The sequence below is a fragment of the Emydura macquarii genome, unplaced genomic scaffold (genome assembly GCF_026122565.2).
Source record: "Emydura macquarii macquarii isolate MOO-44397 ecotype Brisbane River unplaced genomic scaffold, CSIRO-AGI_Emac_v2 contig_2768, whole genome shotgun sequence".
Taxonomy (NCBI): domain Eukaryota; kingdom Metazoa; phylum Chordata; order Testudines; family Chelidae; genus Emydura; species Emydura macquarii.
The window spans coordinates 11,316,199-11,334,567 of record NW_027132905.1 but is presented as its reverse complement, the minus strand read 5'-3'; the positions used below and the strand labels follow the sequence as shown (position 1 = coordinate 11,334,567).

Genomic DNA, 18,369 nt, shown 5'->3' with positions numbered 1-18,369 from the left:
ACTTAACTGGTGATTTTTATTAATATACAGGACCCTAGATTTCACCACCTAACAGCAGCTCTATTATCTGAGTGAATGTTGTGTATCTCATTGCATTCATGCAACTGATTTTTCACTGTACAATATATATAGCTTAGAAGCATACTCACCATACCACACAGAGAACTGCTTTCATGTCTCTAATTGTTCACTGCATACCCCAGTAGTACCCCCTCCTTATGGTCCCCTATTTTGCTACAAAACTATATCATACGAATCACCACGCTGCATCAGAGCCTACGGTACTGTCATCTGGCAACCTCTTAGCCTAGAGAGCATGACAGTATTGCAACTTCTCTCCTGCTAAACTAACGTTGTGGTTCTCCACTTCCAGTTGCAGATTTGGAATATGCCAGTAGTTGATAAACTGGATCATGGCAAAGGAAGTGAGAAGCTGTTAAATATTAAAAGGCAGCATTTATAGGAACAAATGGGCTTTCACAAATAAACTGAACTATTGAAAAAGCTTGTACAGTAGAACCTGAAAGATATGAACACCTAGGTTGTGTGCAACTCTGAAATGTTCCTAACTCTGAACAAAACATGATGATAGGGTACCCTGCAGTCAGTGTCTTCCAGCTGATGCTGGGAGACATCTCTGCAAAGGTGGCACCTGGCAGCACTGCCTGGTTTGCAAGCAGCTCCCTGCCATATTCCTGTTTCTTGCCTTTTGGGCTGAACTGGGGTGGACTACCCCGTAGCCTTGGCCTTACAAGCCCCAACCCTCAGCCACCTCTTCCCAGGGCTTGCCCTGCTCAGTGCACTGCCCCCGTGCTCCAGAGGCAGCACGTGTCAGGGGGTTGGCATCAGCCCACTACAGCATCCCTCCCTCCTCTGCCCCTTGCACTCCCAGTGGTGCTGGAAGGACCCAGGAGGGCAGCCGCGTGCACAGGCTGTAGCCCTTTAAAACTCCTCCAGAGCACAGTGTGTAGGCAGCAGCTCAGACTCTGGGTCTTGCTCCAGGCCAGGCTTTGGCTGCAACAGCAGCAGCTCCCATCCTAGTGCCAGCAGCTTCCTCTCAGCTGCCTGATTCGATTGCTTCCTTCTGGTTCCACAGGGTGTTCGGCTGACCAGTCATGTTCGTATCTTTGAGGTTCTACTGTAAAGAAAGCTTGTAAAACCTGTCCTGCATCCACTCTAATCTGATTCATCAAAGCAAACCTAAGTGTAGTATCAAGTGGACAATTCTTGCAGTCTAAATTCTAAGGGTGGTTTTCGTTTAATACTAATATGACCAGAAAAAGCAAATAGTGACATTTTGGCTCAAATTAGCAAGTGTAATACTCTCCCCGTCCCTCCGATTAGAGGAAAGGACCATTGCTGATGCTGAAGTCGCAAGACTCCTACATTAACAACAACACTGGTATGAAGATGTGCACACTGCTTCTTTAACTTGGTAACAGGAAGCCAATCAGAAAGGGGCAAGCTGAAAGACACGCAAAGTAGCTTTAGAGAGAAAACTGTTTTCTGACCGTTTAATAAAGTTCCTTGTTCAGTGTTAGAGAGACTGACTGTCCTTCTTTACCATTGTCTCATGTCACCTGGAAAATCTAAATAAATGCCTGTGTGATCTATGTGACACTAGGACTGCTCCTACAAGATGATAAACAAATAACTGCAGTAGATGCCACCCTCATCTTTCTTGTAATCAAGATGACAGAATTGACAAAGCTTTGATGCCAGATTTTCTGTCATTATATTTCAGTGTTCTTTTTAACCCAATGCTGACGTGAGTTGAAAACTGTAACAAGTGGAGAAAAGTGGATGGCTGCCTGGCCCTGCAATGAAACTGGCTCTCATTACAGTACACCTGCTTCTCTCCTAAATAAGAGAAAGATTGCTTCAGCATTGCCAGAACTTCAAGTCATTTTCCTGGTAAACCATATTACATGATACCTGCAGGGTTTTACCCCAGTGACCACAAACGCCTGTTAGTCATCTCCACTCAGAAAAGGTTTTCATAACAAAGCTGCAGATGATAGATTTAGGAAGTACTGAAATAACGCTTGATGCAGGATGGGGTGGCTGGCCAAGTAGCTCTCCTTCCAGAAGTTGGCAGAGTCCACACCAAAACAACCAAAGTCTGTTTGGCTCATTCAGGAACTAAGCTTTTATATCAACAAACATTTTTTTTTTAAAGATAACTACATATACTCTACACTTGAGAATGGGAATTAATGATTGACTTAAATCAGCGCGAAGGTCTACCATGATCAACCCTCTTAGAGGTGACCTGCAAAGAAAAAGAATTAGGCTTGTGTCCCTTTTTTCCTTTCCCCCTAAAAATAAAACAACTTTTTTCCTTTAAAAAACACCCCACACATTGGAAATGCAGGTCTGATCTAGCCTGAAGGACTACAGAAATTAGGGCCCAGCTCCTCAAAGGTATTTAGGCAGCTAAATACCTGAAGATCTGGGCCCAGATAACTAGTGGAATTACATCACAACAATCAAGAGAGTGAAAGGGATTTTAGTCAGCCTGTTCACTTATGCATTGGTATGGTACAGTGCCAATCCAAGTAGGAGTCCAATCTGCTTGGGTCTTCTGGGTGCTATTGTACCACAGCTAATGGCTTACTGGTTTGTCTGTTAATATCTAACAAACACAGTGGTTCCCAGCCTTTTTGGCTCGAGGGCCACAAATATCATTTTTACAATCCTGAAGGGCCACCAGTTTCTCAACTCATAAAAATGTATTGACGTGTACACCATTAAGGACTACAAATCGCTACATATTTAAAGTAAACATTTTGATGTTACTCTGCTCTTTTTTACATTCACTATTTTACACTTACAAATTACTGACAGTAAGTCAGGTGGGTGGCCTGCTAAGTGCAGGCCAAACCAGAAGGCGCTGATTTTTAGAGTCCTGCCCCCTCCTTAAACATGGTGGGTTCTGGCTGCTCTGCCAGCAGCGCCCCCAGCCTCCCCCATCCCACCTGCAGCAAGACGGAAGGAGTCTCCTGTGCTTCTGGCTGCAGCAGGGAAACCACATGCGTCCTGTAGCCCCGTGCGCTCCACCTGGGTCCCTAGGCAGTGGCTCCTTTCTGCAGCCAGAGAAACGGGAGATCAATGCTCCCCTCCCTCTGGCTCCAGCAGAGACGCCAGCACCTAGGGTCCCAGGCAGAGCGCGTTGCCGTGCTCCCTGCTACAGCCAGGGGGAGGGCAGTGCTGATCTCCCATCCCCTTGGCTGCAGCAAGAAGCCTGCACCAGTCTTGTAGCCCTGTGGCAACGTGCTCCGCTTGGGTCTTTAGACAGCAGACAGCGGGAGGGGAGTGGCAAGCCACTCTGAAAGACCCCGCGGGCCACTTTTAGCCCCTGGGCCACAGGTTGGGAACCACTGATTGAACGTAAGTGACTAACAGACATTATGGAGAAAGTGTTTTGCTACATATTTGGCATAGAGTCTTTTCAGCTAAGCCATGTGAGCTCACAGTCACACCAGAGACCCCCAGAACCACCTCCAGCAAAGACAGGGAAGATTGAACTTCAAATTCTTGTAATTTCCATACACAAAAGATAATCAGAAAGTCTTTCAAAAATTATTTCAGTTCCTCCTTTTACATTTTAAAGAGGCAAAAGGGAGAGACAAATCCAATGTAAAAATGCTCTGCTGTCCATTTCCCTTAACTGAAATATTTTGAAATGAACAAGACCGTAACATTATATATTGCCTGAATAAAGCTTTTTGACTTCAAATCAGCTTGAGTCAGAACTGGCCATCAAGTCAGATCAGGAGAGCCAAAGGCTTCCAGGCAATTGCTGTAAGCCAATGCCAAATAAATAAGTTTTTTTAAGACCTTCCTGTGTCAGTGCCAAACCTTTTGAATCCAGCGAGCGTGTCAACATGAATATGGGGATGAAGCCAGGAAGAAATGACAAGTAAACTAAGACAACACAGAGACTAACAACATAGAGCCATCCTGGCAACACCAGAGGCTACAATTACATAAACTTTAAAGGGATATCATATTGATTTTTTTTTTTAAACTGACTAGTTCTCCCCCGCCCCGCCCCCCGCTCCTAAAAAAACCCCCAAACAAACAAAAACTAGTTTCTAATAGTCCTCTTTAAGCAGTATATATCTTGCTTTTTTGGGTGTTGTTTTTGTTCACTTGTTTTTGTTTTGTAAAATCCTTTAAAAAACATTTTATAAAAGAGATTTTCTGCTACCCCGTTGATATCCATATGAGTCTTTTCAGCAAGGCAAAACTGACTTGATATAGAGGGAAAACACCTAAATTGACTATACATGGCCAGACTTACACCAGCTAAGGTGCTATCAAATGCACAAGTAATCAGACTGGGGGGAAATCAGTAATTTTCTACCCTGCAATTGAATGTGCATGAGCAAATCTGTGTCCATGTAAAGCCACCCAGAAGTCAAAGGGGCACCATGTGGGCACAGAGGTCTGCCTCCATGGATTTGCAGCTATAGTGGATACACATTTTTGAGGCAAGTGTGATTTTCAGGTTGACAGGGTTTGTTCAAGCACCTACAACTACTAGCATGAATTTCCATAACTCTATCTGTGTCATTTTCACATCGTGGTAGCTCCAAAGTACAGTCTGCTAAAGTGGGTTAAAACATGAGAGCCAAGTCAAACTTCTTTTGTCTGCACTTGAAGACCACCACCTCCAAATATTCCATTGCTAGCAGTTTGTTGTTTTCTATGAAAAACAATTGATGACAATCAATAGAAAAAATATTTCAGATTATTCTGTGGGTGTCACAAAGTTTATCAAGACATGTTTATGAGTCGGTGTTCAGTGAACAATGTGGGTGAAATCCTGGCCATATTGAAGCCATTAGCAAAAGTACCATTGACTTCAATGAGAACAGGATTTCACCCCAGGCTATATTTCTGTTTTATCTGATAAAGTTTAAGGCAGTTAAAGGGATGATCTGAAAAACAACCCTGCCAATAACATCAAAAAAATGAAGACACTTGCTAGGCTGCCAGAATAAAGTGGGTGGATGAAGGGGGAAAGGATAATTAAAATGCGTTAACAGTGTTTCACTCTGGATTAATAATAAGGCAGAATAAGCAAAAGAAGCCTCCAGAATAGCCTGTTTCAAAAAACAATTGCTTACGGCATCAAGATTGTTATTTTTTATTCCAAACCAAGTGTGATATTCAAACCAGTTTGTGTCTGAGTAATTGAAGACCATTATTACTGGCTTTACTCTATACCGAAATCCGATCATGACTAATTTTAGCTCCAAACTCATATTTTAGAACCAAGTTATACAATCTTGGGGACGAGGAAGCCCCCATTTTTCAAAATGAAAACACCCCTTGGCTGACACACACCTTTGTCTTTAACTACTGCAGCGCCGCGATTCTACACCCCAGAGCTCAGGCGCCTCCTGCTGCAGAACAGAACTCGAGACCATGTATTGAATGGCAGGAAAATGTCAACCAACAATCAGATCCCTGACTACAGACCGCAAATCCGCACACCGGTGCCGGCCCGGGGAGGGAAGGAAGTTAGCAGCGGGCAGCTGTGCACGCTGCGGATCTCTGGGCTGCCCCTAGCCACTCCCCCGGCGTGTGCGGTTGTTGTTCAACAGACAACGGTGCCCATCTTGTGTGTGTGTGTGTGTAGTGGTTGCTCTCGCTCTCTCTCTCTTTCACACACACACACACACACACCAATGTGTCCGAGGCAGGGCAGGACTCAGTCCGGAGATCGCCTGCCCCACGTTTTAAATTCGCCGCCCGAGGCACCACAGCGAGAGCAGACAATGGCGCGGCGAGACATTCACACGCCCTCACCGATGCCGAGACCCGCTCTGCCGCCGCAAAGACCCACGACGATGGCGGGATGAAATGGCCCGGGCCACGCAGTCCGCGCCCCGCGCCCGCCGGGAACGCGGCTCAGGAGACCGCGCGCGGATGCAGCAGAGGAGCCTCAGCTACCTCCGGGACGCGCGTTACACAACGGGGGGGGGCACGGCCCCGCCCGCTTCCCCTGCTCCACCGGCACCCCCGTCCCCACCTGGCCAGGCTCCCTCGGCCCCCGTGCACTCCCCCGCCCCTGGCCCGGGCGCACCTCGGTGACGATGGTGGAGAGGTAGAGCTCCCGGCTGTACTCCCAGCCGTCCAGGCACTTCTCCTGCTCCAGCTGACTCAGGTCCACGTCCCGGCCGGGCTGCAGCCCCAGCGCGGAGAAATTGGCCAGCGACTCCAGGCGGTAGCGGCGGCACCTGCTGGGCCCCTCCCGGCCGCCCTGCACCTCGCGGGGGATGCTGGCGTTGAGCCACTCGCGGCTCAGGTTGGCGCCGGGCGGCAGCCGGCAGCGGTGCTCGGGGACGCCGGCCAGGAAGACGGCGGACATGCCGTTGAAGCCGTTGGGGACGATGCTGGCGCTGAGCAGGAAGAAGACGAGGCGCTGGAAGGGGCCCCACTCGCCCAGAAAGGCGATCAGCTCGTCGTAGTCCCGCATGCTGGCGCGGGCGGCGCGTCCCCCGGCAGCTCCGCGCACGCGGCAGTCTGGAGGACATGAGGCGCGGCGCCCTGCGGACCCGGCCTAGCCCGTCACCTCTCCCGGAGGTGGGGTCTCCCCGCCTGGCTCCTCCTCTCCCGCACAGCTCCTGCTTGGGCAAGGGCACCGCCTCGCCTTAGATAACCCTCGGCCCGGGCCGCAGCCATCGCCAGCCCGCCCCGCTCCGGTCCCAGCCGGCCCCGCTGGGCGCCTCGCACGTGGACGCGGCGCTTCCTCCTCGTCCTTTGTCTTCCCTGCCCATCGCCCCAGACAGAGCCCACCTCTCCACACGGAAAGGGGAGAAACCCCGGCCAGGGCAGCTGGAGATGGGGGGGGGGGCAGAAGCTCCCCCCCAGAGAGAGCTGCCGGGGGAGGGGAGCCCCCAGGCCCTGCTTAATTTGCGGGGAGCCCTCGCACCACAGGGCTTGGCAGCTCATCGCTTGGTGGCACCTCTGGGCAGCCTGCCTCAGTGGTGTACAAAGTACAAAGATAGCCTGAGCCCTGGCACAGCTTTCAAATGAAGCGCTTCCTCCAGGGCAGGCGGAGGGGGCGCTGCTGGGGGTAGGGGAGGGGGAGAGCTCTCTAGGGCAGACAGAGGAGATGCGGGAGAGCCCCTAGGCTCAGGGCAGACTGAGGGGAAGCTGCTAGGTAGGGATGGGGAGGGGAGCCCTCTAGGACAGGCTGAGGGGGAGCTGCTGGGGGTGAGGGAGCTCTCTAGGGCAGACAGAGGAGATGCAGGAGTGTGGGGGGAGCCTTCAAGGGCAGGGTGAGGGGAAGTTGCAGGGGTGTATGGCGGAGGGGAGAGGGGAATGGAGACACCACTGGGGAAAGGGTGGGTACAACTTCTATAAGGGAACTCTATGGTATCTGTATTTCCTCTTCCCCCGGACACTGGGTTGATGCTGTCTTCTAGCTGCTGCCTTCTAAAGGCAACAAAACAGCTCCTCTGAGGTAGTTTGGGGGTAAGACTAGAAGTAACCCTCCTCCCTAGGACGGTGTGGCAGCATCCTTACAGAACCCCATCCTCCAGCCGCAGAGTGCTGATGTCCCCTTTTCAGGAGGCTGCCTCCTGGAGCCTCTAGAACACGGGAGGCTCCCTCCATTTGGATTCACTTTTAAGGCTGTTTCTAAAGCCCCTCCGTGGTAGGGGGAATTGCTGTGCCACTCAGTGGCATCTGTAAAAGCTCCCGTGGAATTATTGTTTATGAAAGCTTAAGTGGTTCAGATTGTCAAAGCAGGATGTCAAAGGTGTCTAGGACTCTCTCTTTCTCTCTGTCTCTCTCTCGCTCTGTCTCCCCCCTAAGGCCAGGAAGAGAAAGAGAAGGTGGAAGTGCTGGGCTGGCAGGTGAAAACAGTAGTTGCAGGCCATGCAAACAGTACTGGATTTCTGAGAGGCCTTTGAGGAGGTTAGATTTTCCCTTTTAAAAAAAATCTGTGCTGAATTTGTACAAAGTGAGTGGCTGTTTATATTTATAGTGCTTTGCACTTGCGTAGCCCTGCCCCTCTCATCTCAGCCCTCTCTGCAAACATCACTTTAATTTAGCTTTGCAGCCACCTAAACATCCTTTCTTATCCTCATCCCTACTTTACAGATGCCACAAACTCAGCCCCGTTCAGTCTCCTGCTCCTTTGCCTTAACCAGAAGGCAATCCTTTCTGCCCCTTTCAAGGACATAGTCCCTCTGCAGCACCCCCATGGCTGGATGGGGTAATATACCCTCTGAGGGGCAGAATCTCATCATCCAGGTTGGGGTGGTTCGCCTCCCTGTCTTTAGGATGGAAACTTGGATCTCTGTCTGAGTTCCTCCAGCATACCCCATTGGGGTTCAGAGGAAACAAAAATTGTGAAGACAGGAAGAAAAGAAACAAGTCCCAAATGAGCCACCAGCCTCTCTTCCTTCATGTGGCCTTCGACAAGCAAAGTCTGGCTCAATGTCCTCAGGTTACCCACCAGAAAGTGTCCTGAGGCAATTGTTTGTAGTCTTGCCTGCCTTTCTCTCAGGGTGCTCAGACAGACCATAGATGTGGGAAAGTGCTCTGTGGAGGAGCTAGTGAGAACAATCAAATGTAAAAAGAGTCCTATTTAAACATAGCACAAAGGCAAGCAACTGAATATTGACAAAATGTACGTGTGCTTACATACAAATGCTAGAAGTCTAAATACTAAGATGGTAAGCTAGAGTGCCTGGCATTAAATAAGAATAGGCATCATAGAATGAGGATAATTGATGGGATGCGGTAATACCAGGGTACAAAAAATATATAGGAATGACAGAGTAGGATGTGCTGGTGGGGGAGTGGCACTATATGTGAAAAAAAGCATAAAGTCAAATAAAGTAAAAACCTTAAATGAATCAAACTGTATAATAGAATCTCAATGGATAGAGATTCCATGCTGTAACAAAAATAATATAGCAGTAGGAATATACCACTGACTACATGACCAGGGATGGTGATTGTGATTGTGAAATGCTTAGGGAGATTACAGAGGCTACAAAAGCAGATAATGCAATAATAATGGGGGATTTTAACTATCCTCATATTAACTGGGAACATCACCTCAGGATGGGATGCAGAGATAAAATTTCTAGACACCATTAATAACTGCTTTTTGGAGCACCTTGTCTTGAAACCCACAAGGGGAGAGACAATTCTTGATTTAGTTCTAAGTGAAACACAAAATCTGGTCCAGGAGGTGAATATAGCTAAACTACTCTCTAATAGTGACCATAATGTAATTAAATTTAATATTCTTAGGGAGGGAAAATGCCAAAGAAACCCACCATAGTAGCATTTAACTTCAAAAAGGTTTCACCTTTTTGAACTACAGAAAAATGAGGAAACTAGTTACATGGAAATTAAAAGGCACAGTCAACAAGTGTGAAAAACCTGCAAACATGGAGACTATTTAAAACACCATCATAGAGGCTCAAGCTAAATGTATATACTAAATCAAAAAAACATTAAGAGGACCAAAAAATGCCATCATGGCTAAACAGTAAAAGAGAGAAGCAAAAAGGCATCCTTTAAAAATTGGAAGTCAACTCCTAGTTAGGAAAAGTAAAAGAGCATAAACGCTGACAAGTCATGTGCAAAAATATAATAAGGCAGGCCAAGAAGGAATTTGAAGAGCAACTAGCTAAGGACAAAAAAACTAATAGCAAAAAAAAAAAAAAATTAAGTACAGAAGCAGAAAGCCTGTGGGGCCACTCGACAATTGAGGTGCTAAAGGGGCACTCAAGGAAGACAAGGTCCCATTCAAACACCTTCAACTGCGTTTTCTTGCTTCATCTTACTGTCTACTTCTCTGCATTTTCCTCCAAAACAGTATGGTTGTTTGCAGCCTGGTGCCTTCAAAGCCTCAGATACACCAGTGACTCATTTGCACTTGCAGATGAGGTGCTATACAGGAGCCACCACATAAACTGACAACAAATTCTAGATGCATCTGAGACCTGAAGATGATAGGTTACAAGCCGAAAACAGCAACAAAACCACTTTGAAGGAAGAAGAGCTCAAACAATTATGGAGTTGGCTGAGTGTAAGAAAGGGGTGGTGAAATGGGACGAAAGCAGATGGAGGTGGGGCTGCAGTGGTACAATCTTAAAAAAAAAAAAAAAAAGTTCTGTGGCACTTTAAAGAGTAGCAAATTTAATTTTTGTAGACATAAGCTTTTGTGAGACTCAGCTCACTTCGTCAGATGCAGAGGTAGAATGATACAGTAAATAGGAAACATAGATATACAAGTGCATAGAGAACAATGGGGAAGGTGGATGAAAGCCGGGTACTTGAGGGCTAATGACAGTCATTGAGTAGGAGGTGCATCTGACTAAGTGAACTGAGTCTCACGAAAGCTTATGCCTACAAAAATTAAATTTGTTAGTCTTTAAAGTGCCACAGAACTCTCATTGTTTTTGCTGTATACAGACTAACACGGCTACCCCTCTGGAAGTGGTACAATCTGTTAGTGACACTGTGAAATGATACATTTTCCTACAGTACAGCTCTCAGGACACTTGGCAGATCTGGGATTGACTAGAAATGGTTCTACATCAGTGAAATATGCGTACACCAAGTCCCTGTGCCCTTTTCCCCATCCACATTTTGTTTTTTAACATATATTCTCAGCACTTTCTGCACAGCTGGCGTTGACAGATGGTCTGAGAGAAAAAAAAACTAACTGCAGTGTATTTACAAAAATCCTTAGAGCAAAATTCTGCTCTCAGATGCACACAGCAGAGTTCAGCTATGATAGTCAGCTCTCCTTGCCTGTGCACATTCTTTGCATGGATGTGAAACGGCAGTCAAGAGTCTGGATGTGTAGATCAGAGAGCAGCACCATGCCATTAGAATGTATGTTCCTAAAGAAGGGTCAGTGTTTTTTAAAAAAAAAAAAACACCATGGCACAGAAACCTGGACAGACTCACTTCCTGCCACTTTCTTTCCCATCTGCCTTGGGCTCCCTGTTGCAGATGTACCTTCCTTCTGGGAAGGTCTTCTGCCAGCCATCCCATGCAGCTCCCTGAGCCAGAGATCTGCTCTCCTTCTTGATCAAGCCATAACAAACCCACTGTTCAGTACTTTTAACTCCTCCTTCCAGACCTGACACTGGAAGTGTAGCAGGAGGAGGCTAATTGAGCCCACAGGCTCTTATTAACCCAGTTGATAGTACAGCCAATTGCTTGAGCACATTTTGGTCCATTATGAAATGTAGTCAAGAGACCAAATAACCAGTGTCAGTCAGGTTTATCATTATGGTACAGGAAAAAAGTTCTATATGATGCTAGTCTCCGAAGAGTAGTCCTGTGCAGCTGTTACATTCACAGAAGGTGTACTCCCCAAGTTTCAGTTGCTATTTATATGATTTTACAAATTACGCATGTTGTTACATGTCACTAAAATCCAGCCTATTCGTTTGTTCCAGTTCCCTAACTTCTTGTTCTGTTCCTACGTTATCTTTGTTTTGGATACTAGCATTCCAGGTATTGACCCGTGAAGGTCCCTCCCTAGCTTGTACTAAGACAGAGAATGAATGTATCTTGATTTTGACAAATTTCCTAACTGCTTATGCCAAATGCTTGCTCCAGCAAATGCAATAAGTTATGGGATATTTAGCATAAGAGAACAGGATTATGGTATAGGCTAATTTAGGCTATATCACTGTTACAGTATTTGTGCTTAATGTTACTAGTGCTTAATACATACTAATATATATATGGTGAGGCTAATACCTATTATTGATATGATACATATTTGTATGCTAGCCAGCATATATTACCCCTTCAGGCCCAGAGTGGGGCCCATCACAGGCCTCTTTCAAGTGTAACTAGCTTTCTTTATTCCAAATTGACTAGGTGACATTTTTCCTATGCCATTGAGATAGGGCTCATTAGTGAAGGAAGGAGGGCGCAATATTTGCTTTGCTGGAATTTCTGGTAAAACAGTTCATATCCCGAATTGCCTTCCTGATGTATAATGTGATACATGGGAATGGTTCTGACTGGCTGGAGTGTTCTGGGTGGCCCTGCTATTAAAATCCGGTTACAATCAGAACAAAGTCCATCTCTTGGCGAATGCTGTAAGTATTTTGTTCTTGCACTTATCTGCTTCCTGGGAGGTGTCTGGTCCAGATGTGCCTGGTTTAAATGACGGACACAAGTTTTTACTAAGTATCCGCATTGCGGAGCCAATCCACGCAGTTATGGCAGACACGTTGTGGAAGTTGTGTTCCATTGTGGCTCCTGTATCGGCCATCAAACTAATAGTTCATTTCTTATTCTAAAGAAACAGAGCTTGGCCTGTCAGCCCCTCCGTGGCTGCAGGAGGGCTCCAGCAGTCTAGCTATAGTGGAACTAATGAGAGTCCATTGATTGTGGTCAGTAGTGAGACTGCAGGGACCCAAAAGAGAGAGGGCCAATGCCTCCCACATGCTGTGGAGCTGTGACCCAATGTGCAAGGCAATTTTAGAATAGGGCAGGGTGAAGGAAGAAGAATGAGGAAAGGGGAAGGTGGATCCACACCTATGTTGATGCACTCACAGTTCCCCACCAAAACATTTCTGGGATCACTGTAGTCCTAAGTCTGCAGCAGCAGCCATGCAATAGCACTACTGCTTCTGCTCTGCAGCTTGAAGGAAGAGGGCTGCTGCCCTCCCAGAGTACCTCACCCACAGCTCAGTTACTGTGGGCTGATGTAAATGGCTACACAAATAAGGTTCAAGCTATCTAACGGGGCCGTCATACCCCACTCAGGCAATTCAGGCTTTTGTAGAGCTGGCCTGCCCTTTCCGCAGGTATTTGGTTGCCTGGAGATAATCGTGTGCAGCGGAAGAATTTGGAGCCTCTTTTTCAGGTGCAGCAGGAGGGTACAGCATGTATGAAGATGCAAGAATATTCTGTGACTCTGTACTCAGGAAATGCATTTTAATAAGTAATTTAGAAGAAGTTTGATGGAGAACAGAGCAGTTGCCTTAAGGCTTTCACTCTATCAGCCTCTGGCAGGGGCTCCCTACTCCAGCAGCCACCATTAACTGGGTGTGCCTGCACCATCTCCCCTGTTAGTTGGTAGCCACATTTTATTTACACAAATCACTATTCCTGGCTCCCTATCAGAGGAATGCATGGACAGCCCAGGAGAGCCTCAACGGTAATAGTAATAATCTCAGACACAAGAGATAAGGAATGTCCGCAATGCAGGGTTCAAACAAAGAAAGACCTAAGCATAGCTGCACAAAATTATTGACATTCATGGGCTTGAGCCTTGCTACACAGTAGAGAAAGAAAGAATTTCCCAAGATCAAACAGGATTTTGTGGCTACAAATGTGTTTTCCAGAGTCGTCTTGCCTGCAAAATGCATCATCCTCTTTCAAAATGAAACTCTTTTCCCCCTGCAGTTCTCAACCCATTTAGTGGGAAAAGTCAGCAATACCTGGACCGTAGGCACCTCTGGCAGGACTGGCCTCCAAAAAGAAAGAGGGATTTTTGTGTTCTGACTTCCTATTTGTTAATCAATTACCTTGCATGTGATTTTAATTGTGGCAGGGATAACTCATTTAGATAGCCCACAAAACTGTTTCACAATCGCCAGCTATCCCAGAGATCTGAGCAATGCTCATCTCTTTAGAAGAACTCTAATGACACTCAGTCATAATAATACTGGTTTTTTAATGTGTATTTATGTGTGAATAAATAAATAGCATTTTCATCATTCTGGAGTCTCCTTATTCAGGCAAAACTCACAAAGATTGCTGAAAAGGGAGCTTTTAGAAAATGTTGTTTCCATTCATTTTAGACGAGCAAAACAAGTTTGCTTATTGGTGGCATATTACTAGCCCATTCTTCCAATGTATTTATTATTTCTGCTATTGTAGCATCTCGGAGCCCCAGTTATGGTTCAGGGCCCCCATTGTGCTAGGTGCTGTACAAACACAGAACAAAAAGACAGCCCCTGCACCAAAGAGCTTACAATCTAAGTATAAGACGAGACCTGGGTAAAGGCAGATGGTGGAGCAGAAGGAAACGATGAGACGATATTGGTTAGCATGATGGGCAGGTGTATTAGCACCCTAGCAGATTAATCGTTGTCAAGTGTTTTGCAGGCATCATGGCAAAGCGGAGTTGGGAGAAGGGATCTGAAGGGGGCAATGAGGTAGTTTTGCAGATGTTTACAGGGAGCTCCTCCCAAGCATGAGGAGCAGCATGGGAGAAAGCACGAAGGTGCTTGTTCAAAAATTTAACGTGTAGGTGATGGAAGCTGGCACGACTGGCCAGTAGAATGTGGGAGTCAACATCTAACTAGTGAAAATGAGATGTTATGTTGGGCATAGGCCAGAAAGGGCTTTGAAAGGGAATACAAGTAGCTTATGTTTGATGTAGTAGAGGAGGAGGAGGAGCCAGTGGAAGAATGAAAGAATGCCATGGTCAAAGTGACAGACTAAGAATGTGGTCTTTGCAGCAGCATTTTGGATGGGTACGAGTGAGGCAAGATAGCATTCATTAAGGGCAGAGAAGAGGAGGAGGAGTTGAGACACAAGACGATGAGAGCCTGGACGAGAGTTTTAGCTATGTGAACAGATAGGAAAAGCGGTATCATAGGGATGTTATGCAGAAAGAATCGGCAAGATTTAGACATATTCTAGTTGTAGGGGCATAGAGAGAGGTCTGAGTCAAAGACGACTCCCTGGTTGTAGGCAGGACCCTGTTATCTGCAGTATCAGGAAGGGAAGAATGGGGGAGAAAGATTAAGAATTCTGTTTTAGCTCATACATTGCAACAACCAATGTATGAACAGCTGTCTGGGAAACATCATCCAGTCCTGTCCCCTCCTTCCAACCAACATGAACAAGCTGATGAAAATGTGATGGGTGTGTGTTTCCTTCTTCTGAGCATATTTTTGTTTTATTCATTTAGTGAGCACATAACGGTAGGCTGTGGAAGAGTTTACGATGCTTATAAATAAGTATGGTTAGTTTGCAGGAAAGTAGATCTGTGAAAGGAAGGTGAAGTGTACATTATGTGTTCTGTGATCCAGCTATGTTTCTTTAACAACAAAAATTGGGTATTAAGTATCATCATTTGGACCCAGAATAATTCCACATTTCTAGTGAGAAGATTTCAGATCCTCTTACATGAGTTAGTTTTCTCCAGAGCAGCTACTTGGCAGGCCTGGAGGTCACACATTTAACTGCATGTCACCACTTCGTAGTTGCCAGATAGACTGCCAAGAACCCAGATAACAGAGGGTGAAGAAAACCAACCTCAAAATAATAGACAGTGATTGAATGTTTGGGTCAGTCTGTAACTCCAACAACCAATCATATTGTACCCAGAAAACTAGCACTCTGATTGGCTACTGGAGCTTTGCCCTGACTCTTTTTTCCTGCCCACTCCCAGTAGTTGCTGAAGTGGGGGCAAGCTCTGAGTCCATCTCCCCAGTCCCCAAACAGTCTGATTTGGAAAAAGGAAAATGGTCCAAACCCGCAGGGCCCAAACAGTTGCAGATCCCTTACAAATCACAGGTTCTCAAAGCCCAGGCCAAGGGAAATCTTTGAACCAGGGAAAAGTGATATTTTATTGGATGAAACTATGGGCTAGAATATGGTGGTTAGCCACTGCCCAGAGCAGGGGGAGGTATAGAGGCTCATGCCCCAAAGGAAGTTGAGGAGGTAATGTGCCTCACTGCTCAGGGGATTGTGCACGGTCTACCATTCCTTAGGTGTGGATTGCCTCTTCCTCATCACCTTTGGGACAATTTATGCTCCAGGAATATAGACAGGGAGAGAATTCCTGAACTACCCAGGGTACCAGAACTGGGATTTTCCCTGACCCTAGGTGGGTGTTTCTGAAAGAAGAGACCCCTTACATCTTCCCACCCCACCCTGCGCACCCACATTATGGGCAGGCCCATTGGATGTGCGCAGCAGTAACAACACTTTTCACTTCTATGACAGCTGCCAGCGGAGGATGTCACAGTGCCTCACAGACAGATGCAATCATTTACTTTCACAACATACCTGCACAGGTACAGGTGGATTGAAAGAGACACGGAAAAGATTAAGGCTGAAATTTTCAGAAACAACGACTGGTTTTTGATGCTTCACTTTTGAGATGTACAACCTGAGCCACTTTGGTCTGATCTTGAGAGGGGCTGCCCACACACAGCTCCCGTCAACTTTGGCTGGAAGCCAGCTCCACCTCCTGTGCAGGCTGGGGCTGCCCTGATTTCCACTCCTAGGTAAAGCACAAACCTTTGGGAGTGGCCCTACAAGCCTTTACAAATGTATTAATTCCCTGGAGGGAACTAGCAATCAGTTAAATAGAGGAACAAAAACCTAGAATGGATATGGCTTGCAACAGTGAGTAAACGCTGACATACCTCCTCGTTTGCTACTTCAGAATGCTCCTGACCCTTCCCCCCATCACCCTCCAATCCTAGAGGACTGCTTGCATCTAGCCTCCAGCCCCTGTACACCCGTGGACAACTCTGACTGGCTATGTCAACACAGCAAAAGCTACACAAAGGCTCGCTTACCCGAACTAGCTAGAATCCAGCTAGTGCAGGTAATAATAGCAGTGAAGACAGCTTCAGGATGGGCTGGCTAGCCAAGCGCCTACCCAGGATCTGTGCTGGGCTTGCACGGCCCGCGCTGTGCTTTCTGCGCTGCTTTGTTACCTGTACTAACTGGATTCAAGTTAGCTCATGTAGGCTAGCCCCTGCTGTGTAGACATACCCTTATTGCGGCCCTCTGAGCAGAGGAAATTAAAGAAGAAAGAAAAAGCCACGCCTCCAGAAGGGGGGGAAGGGTATACAGTATAGGGATTGGGACTGGGCAAAATAATTAAGGAGATATAGTGCCGTAAATACTATTCTATACCGTAAATACTGAGGGGCTGAAGCAGAAGAGGTTGTTGCGAAAGGAGAAGGAAAAGTGGATACCCTCTTATACACTGTTTCCCAAATCTACCTGACACTACCACAGCAACCCCACACACCACATCTCCTTAACCCTCCCCCCGCAGGGCTGTTCCCAGCTTTTCATTCAGCTCCTCAGTTACTTTCACCTCCTGCTTGGGAGGGAAAAGAGAAAAGAGAAAAACAGAGCAGATGCTATTAGAGTGAAAGTAATAGAGAACCTACTATTAAATCATTCTGACTGATCCACCCCATCCCTTCCCCTGGGGTATTCATGTATGAATGCTGGTAAATTTCCACAACAAGCAGATCAGCAGTCTTTGCTAGGAAGTGCATGATAAACCTGTGGCTGGCCTCCAAACCACCAACCATGGATAAGTGGTTGAGAAAACCCACAGCTTGCTATTTGCTGGAAGACGAGGTTTGCTCTCTGAAAGCAACGGACAACATATTCCAGTCTTTGGGAACTATGCAAGTCATCTTGGTTTCCCTATTCCACTCATCTGGAAAGCCTGCAAGTAGCAACCAGATATCAGAATACTGATCCCTTTAGGCTCATGAATTATACTACAGACCGAAGTTTGACCATAGACTAACTGTGCAGCAGCTTGCCCTGGAAGAAACCCCCTGCCAAGATGCAGGATTTGTTGTATCTAACTATCCAAGACAGATGGCTATCCAGCCTCTTTTTGAAAATCTATCGTGAAGGAGCTTCCACGACTTTCTTACGCAGTTTGTTCCATTGTCCTACTGTTCTTACACTTAGGAAGTTTTTCCTGAGATTTAATCTAAATCTGCTATGCTATAGTTTGAACCCATTGCCTCTTGTCCTGCCCTCTGTGGCAAGAGAGAACAATTTTTCTCCATCTTTTTGATGGCAGTGTTTGAAGTATTTGAAGACCACCATCATGTCCCCCCGTAATCTCATCCTTTCCAAACTAAACATACCCATTTCCTTCAGCCTTTGTTCATGTGGTTTGCATTCCATCTCCTGGATCATCTTTGTCACTCACCTCTGGATCCTTTCCAGTTTCTCTACATCCTTTCTATACAGTGGTGACTAAAACTGGACACAGTACTCCAGCTGATCAGTACCTCCTAATCAGTACCAAGTAGAGCAGTATGATCATCTCCTGTGACTTTCATGTCATGCCTCTGTTAACGTAATGCAAAATTGCATTTGCAACAACATCACATTGCTGACTCATGCTGAGGTTGTGATTCACCACAACTCCCAGATCCTTCTCAGCAGTGCTGCTGCCAAGCCAGTTATCACCCATTTTGTATTTGTGCATTTGAGATCCTAAGTGTAGGACCTTACATTTGTCTTTGTTGAATTTCATTTTGTTGTCTATAGCCCAGTTCTCCAATTTATCAAGCTCCCTTTGAATTTTAGCAGTATCCACCACAGTGTTTGCAAACCCCTTCC

The 18,369-nt window shown here is 46.4% G+C and overlaps 1 protein-coding gene across 1 annotated transcript in view; it reads right to left on the bottom strand.

Annotated features, from left to right (window-relative positions):
• SLC22A4 (solute carrier family 22 member 4) overlaps positions 1-6,490 on the bottom strand; it is a 54,257-nt gene extending 47,767 nt beyond the window's left edge. Inside the window, exon 1 of the mRNA XM_067566585.1 lies at positions 6,098-6,490. Coding sequence (XP_067422686.1) covers positions 6,098-6,490 — 393 coding nt within the window. The remainder of the gene's footprint in view (positions 1-6,097) is intronic.
• Between the last annotated feature and the right edge of the window lie 11,879 nt (positions 6,491-18,369).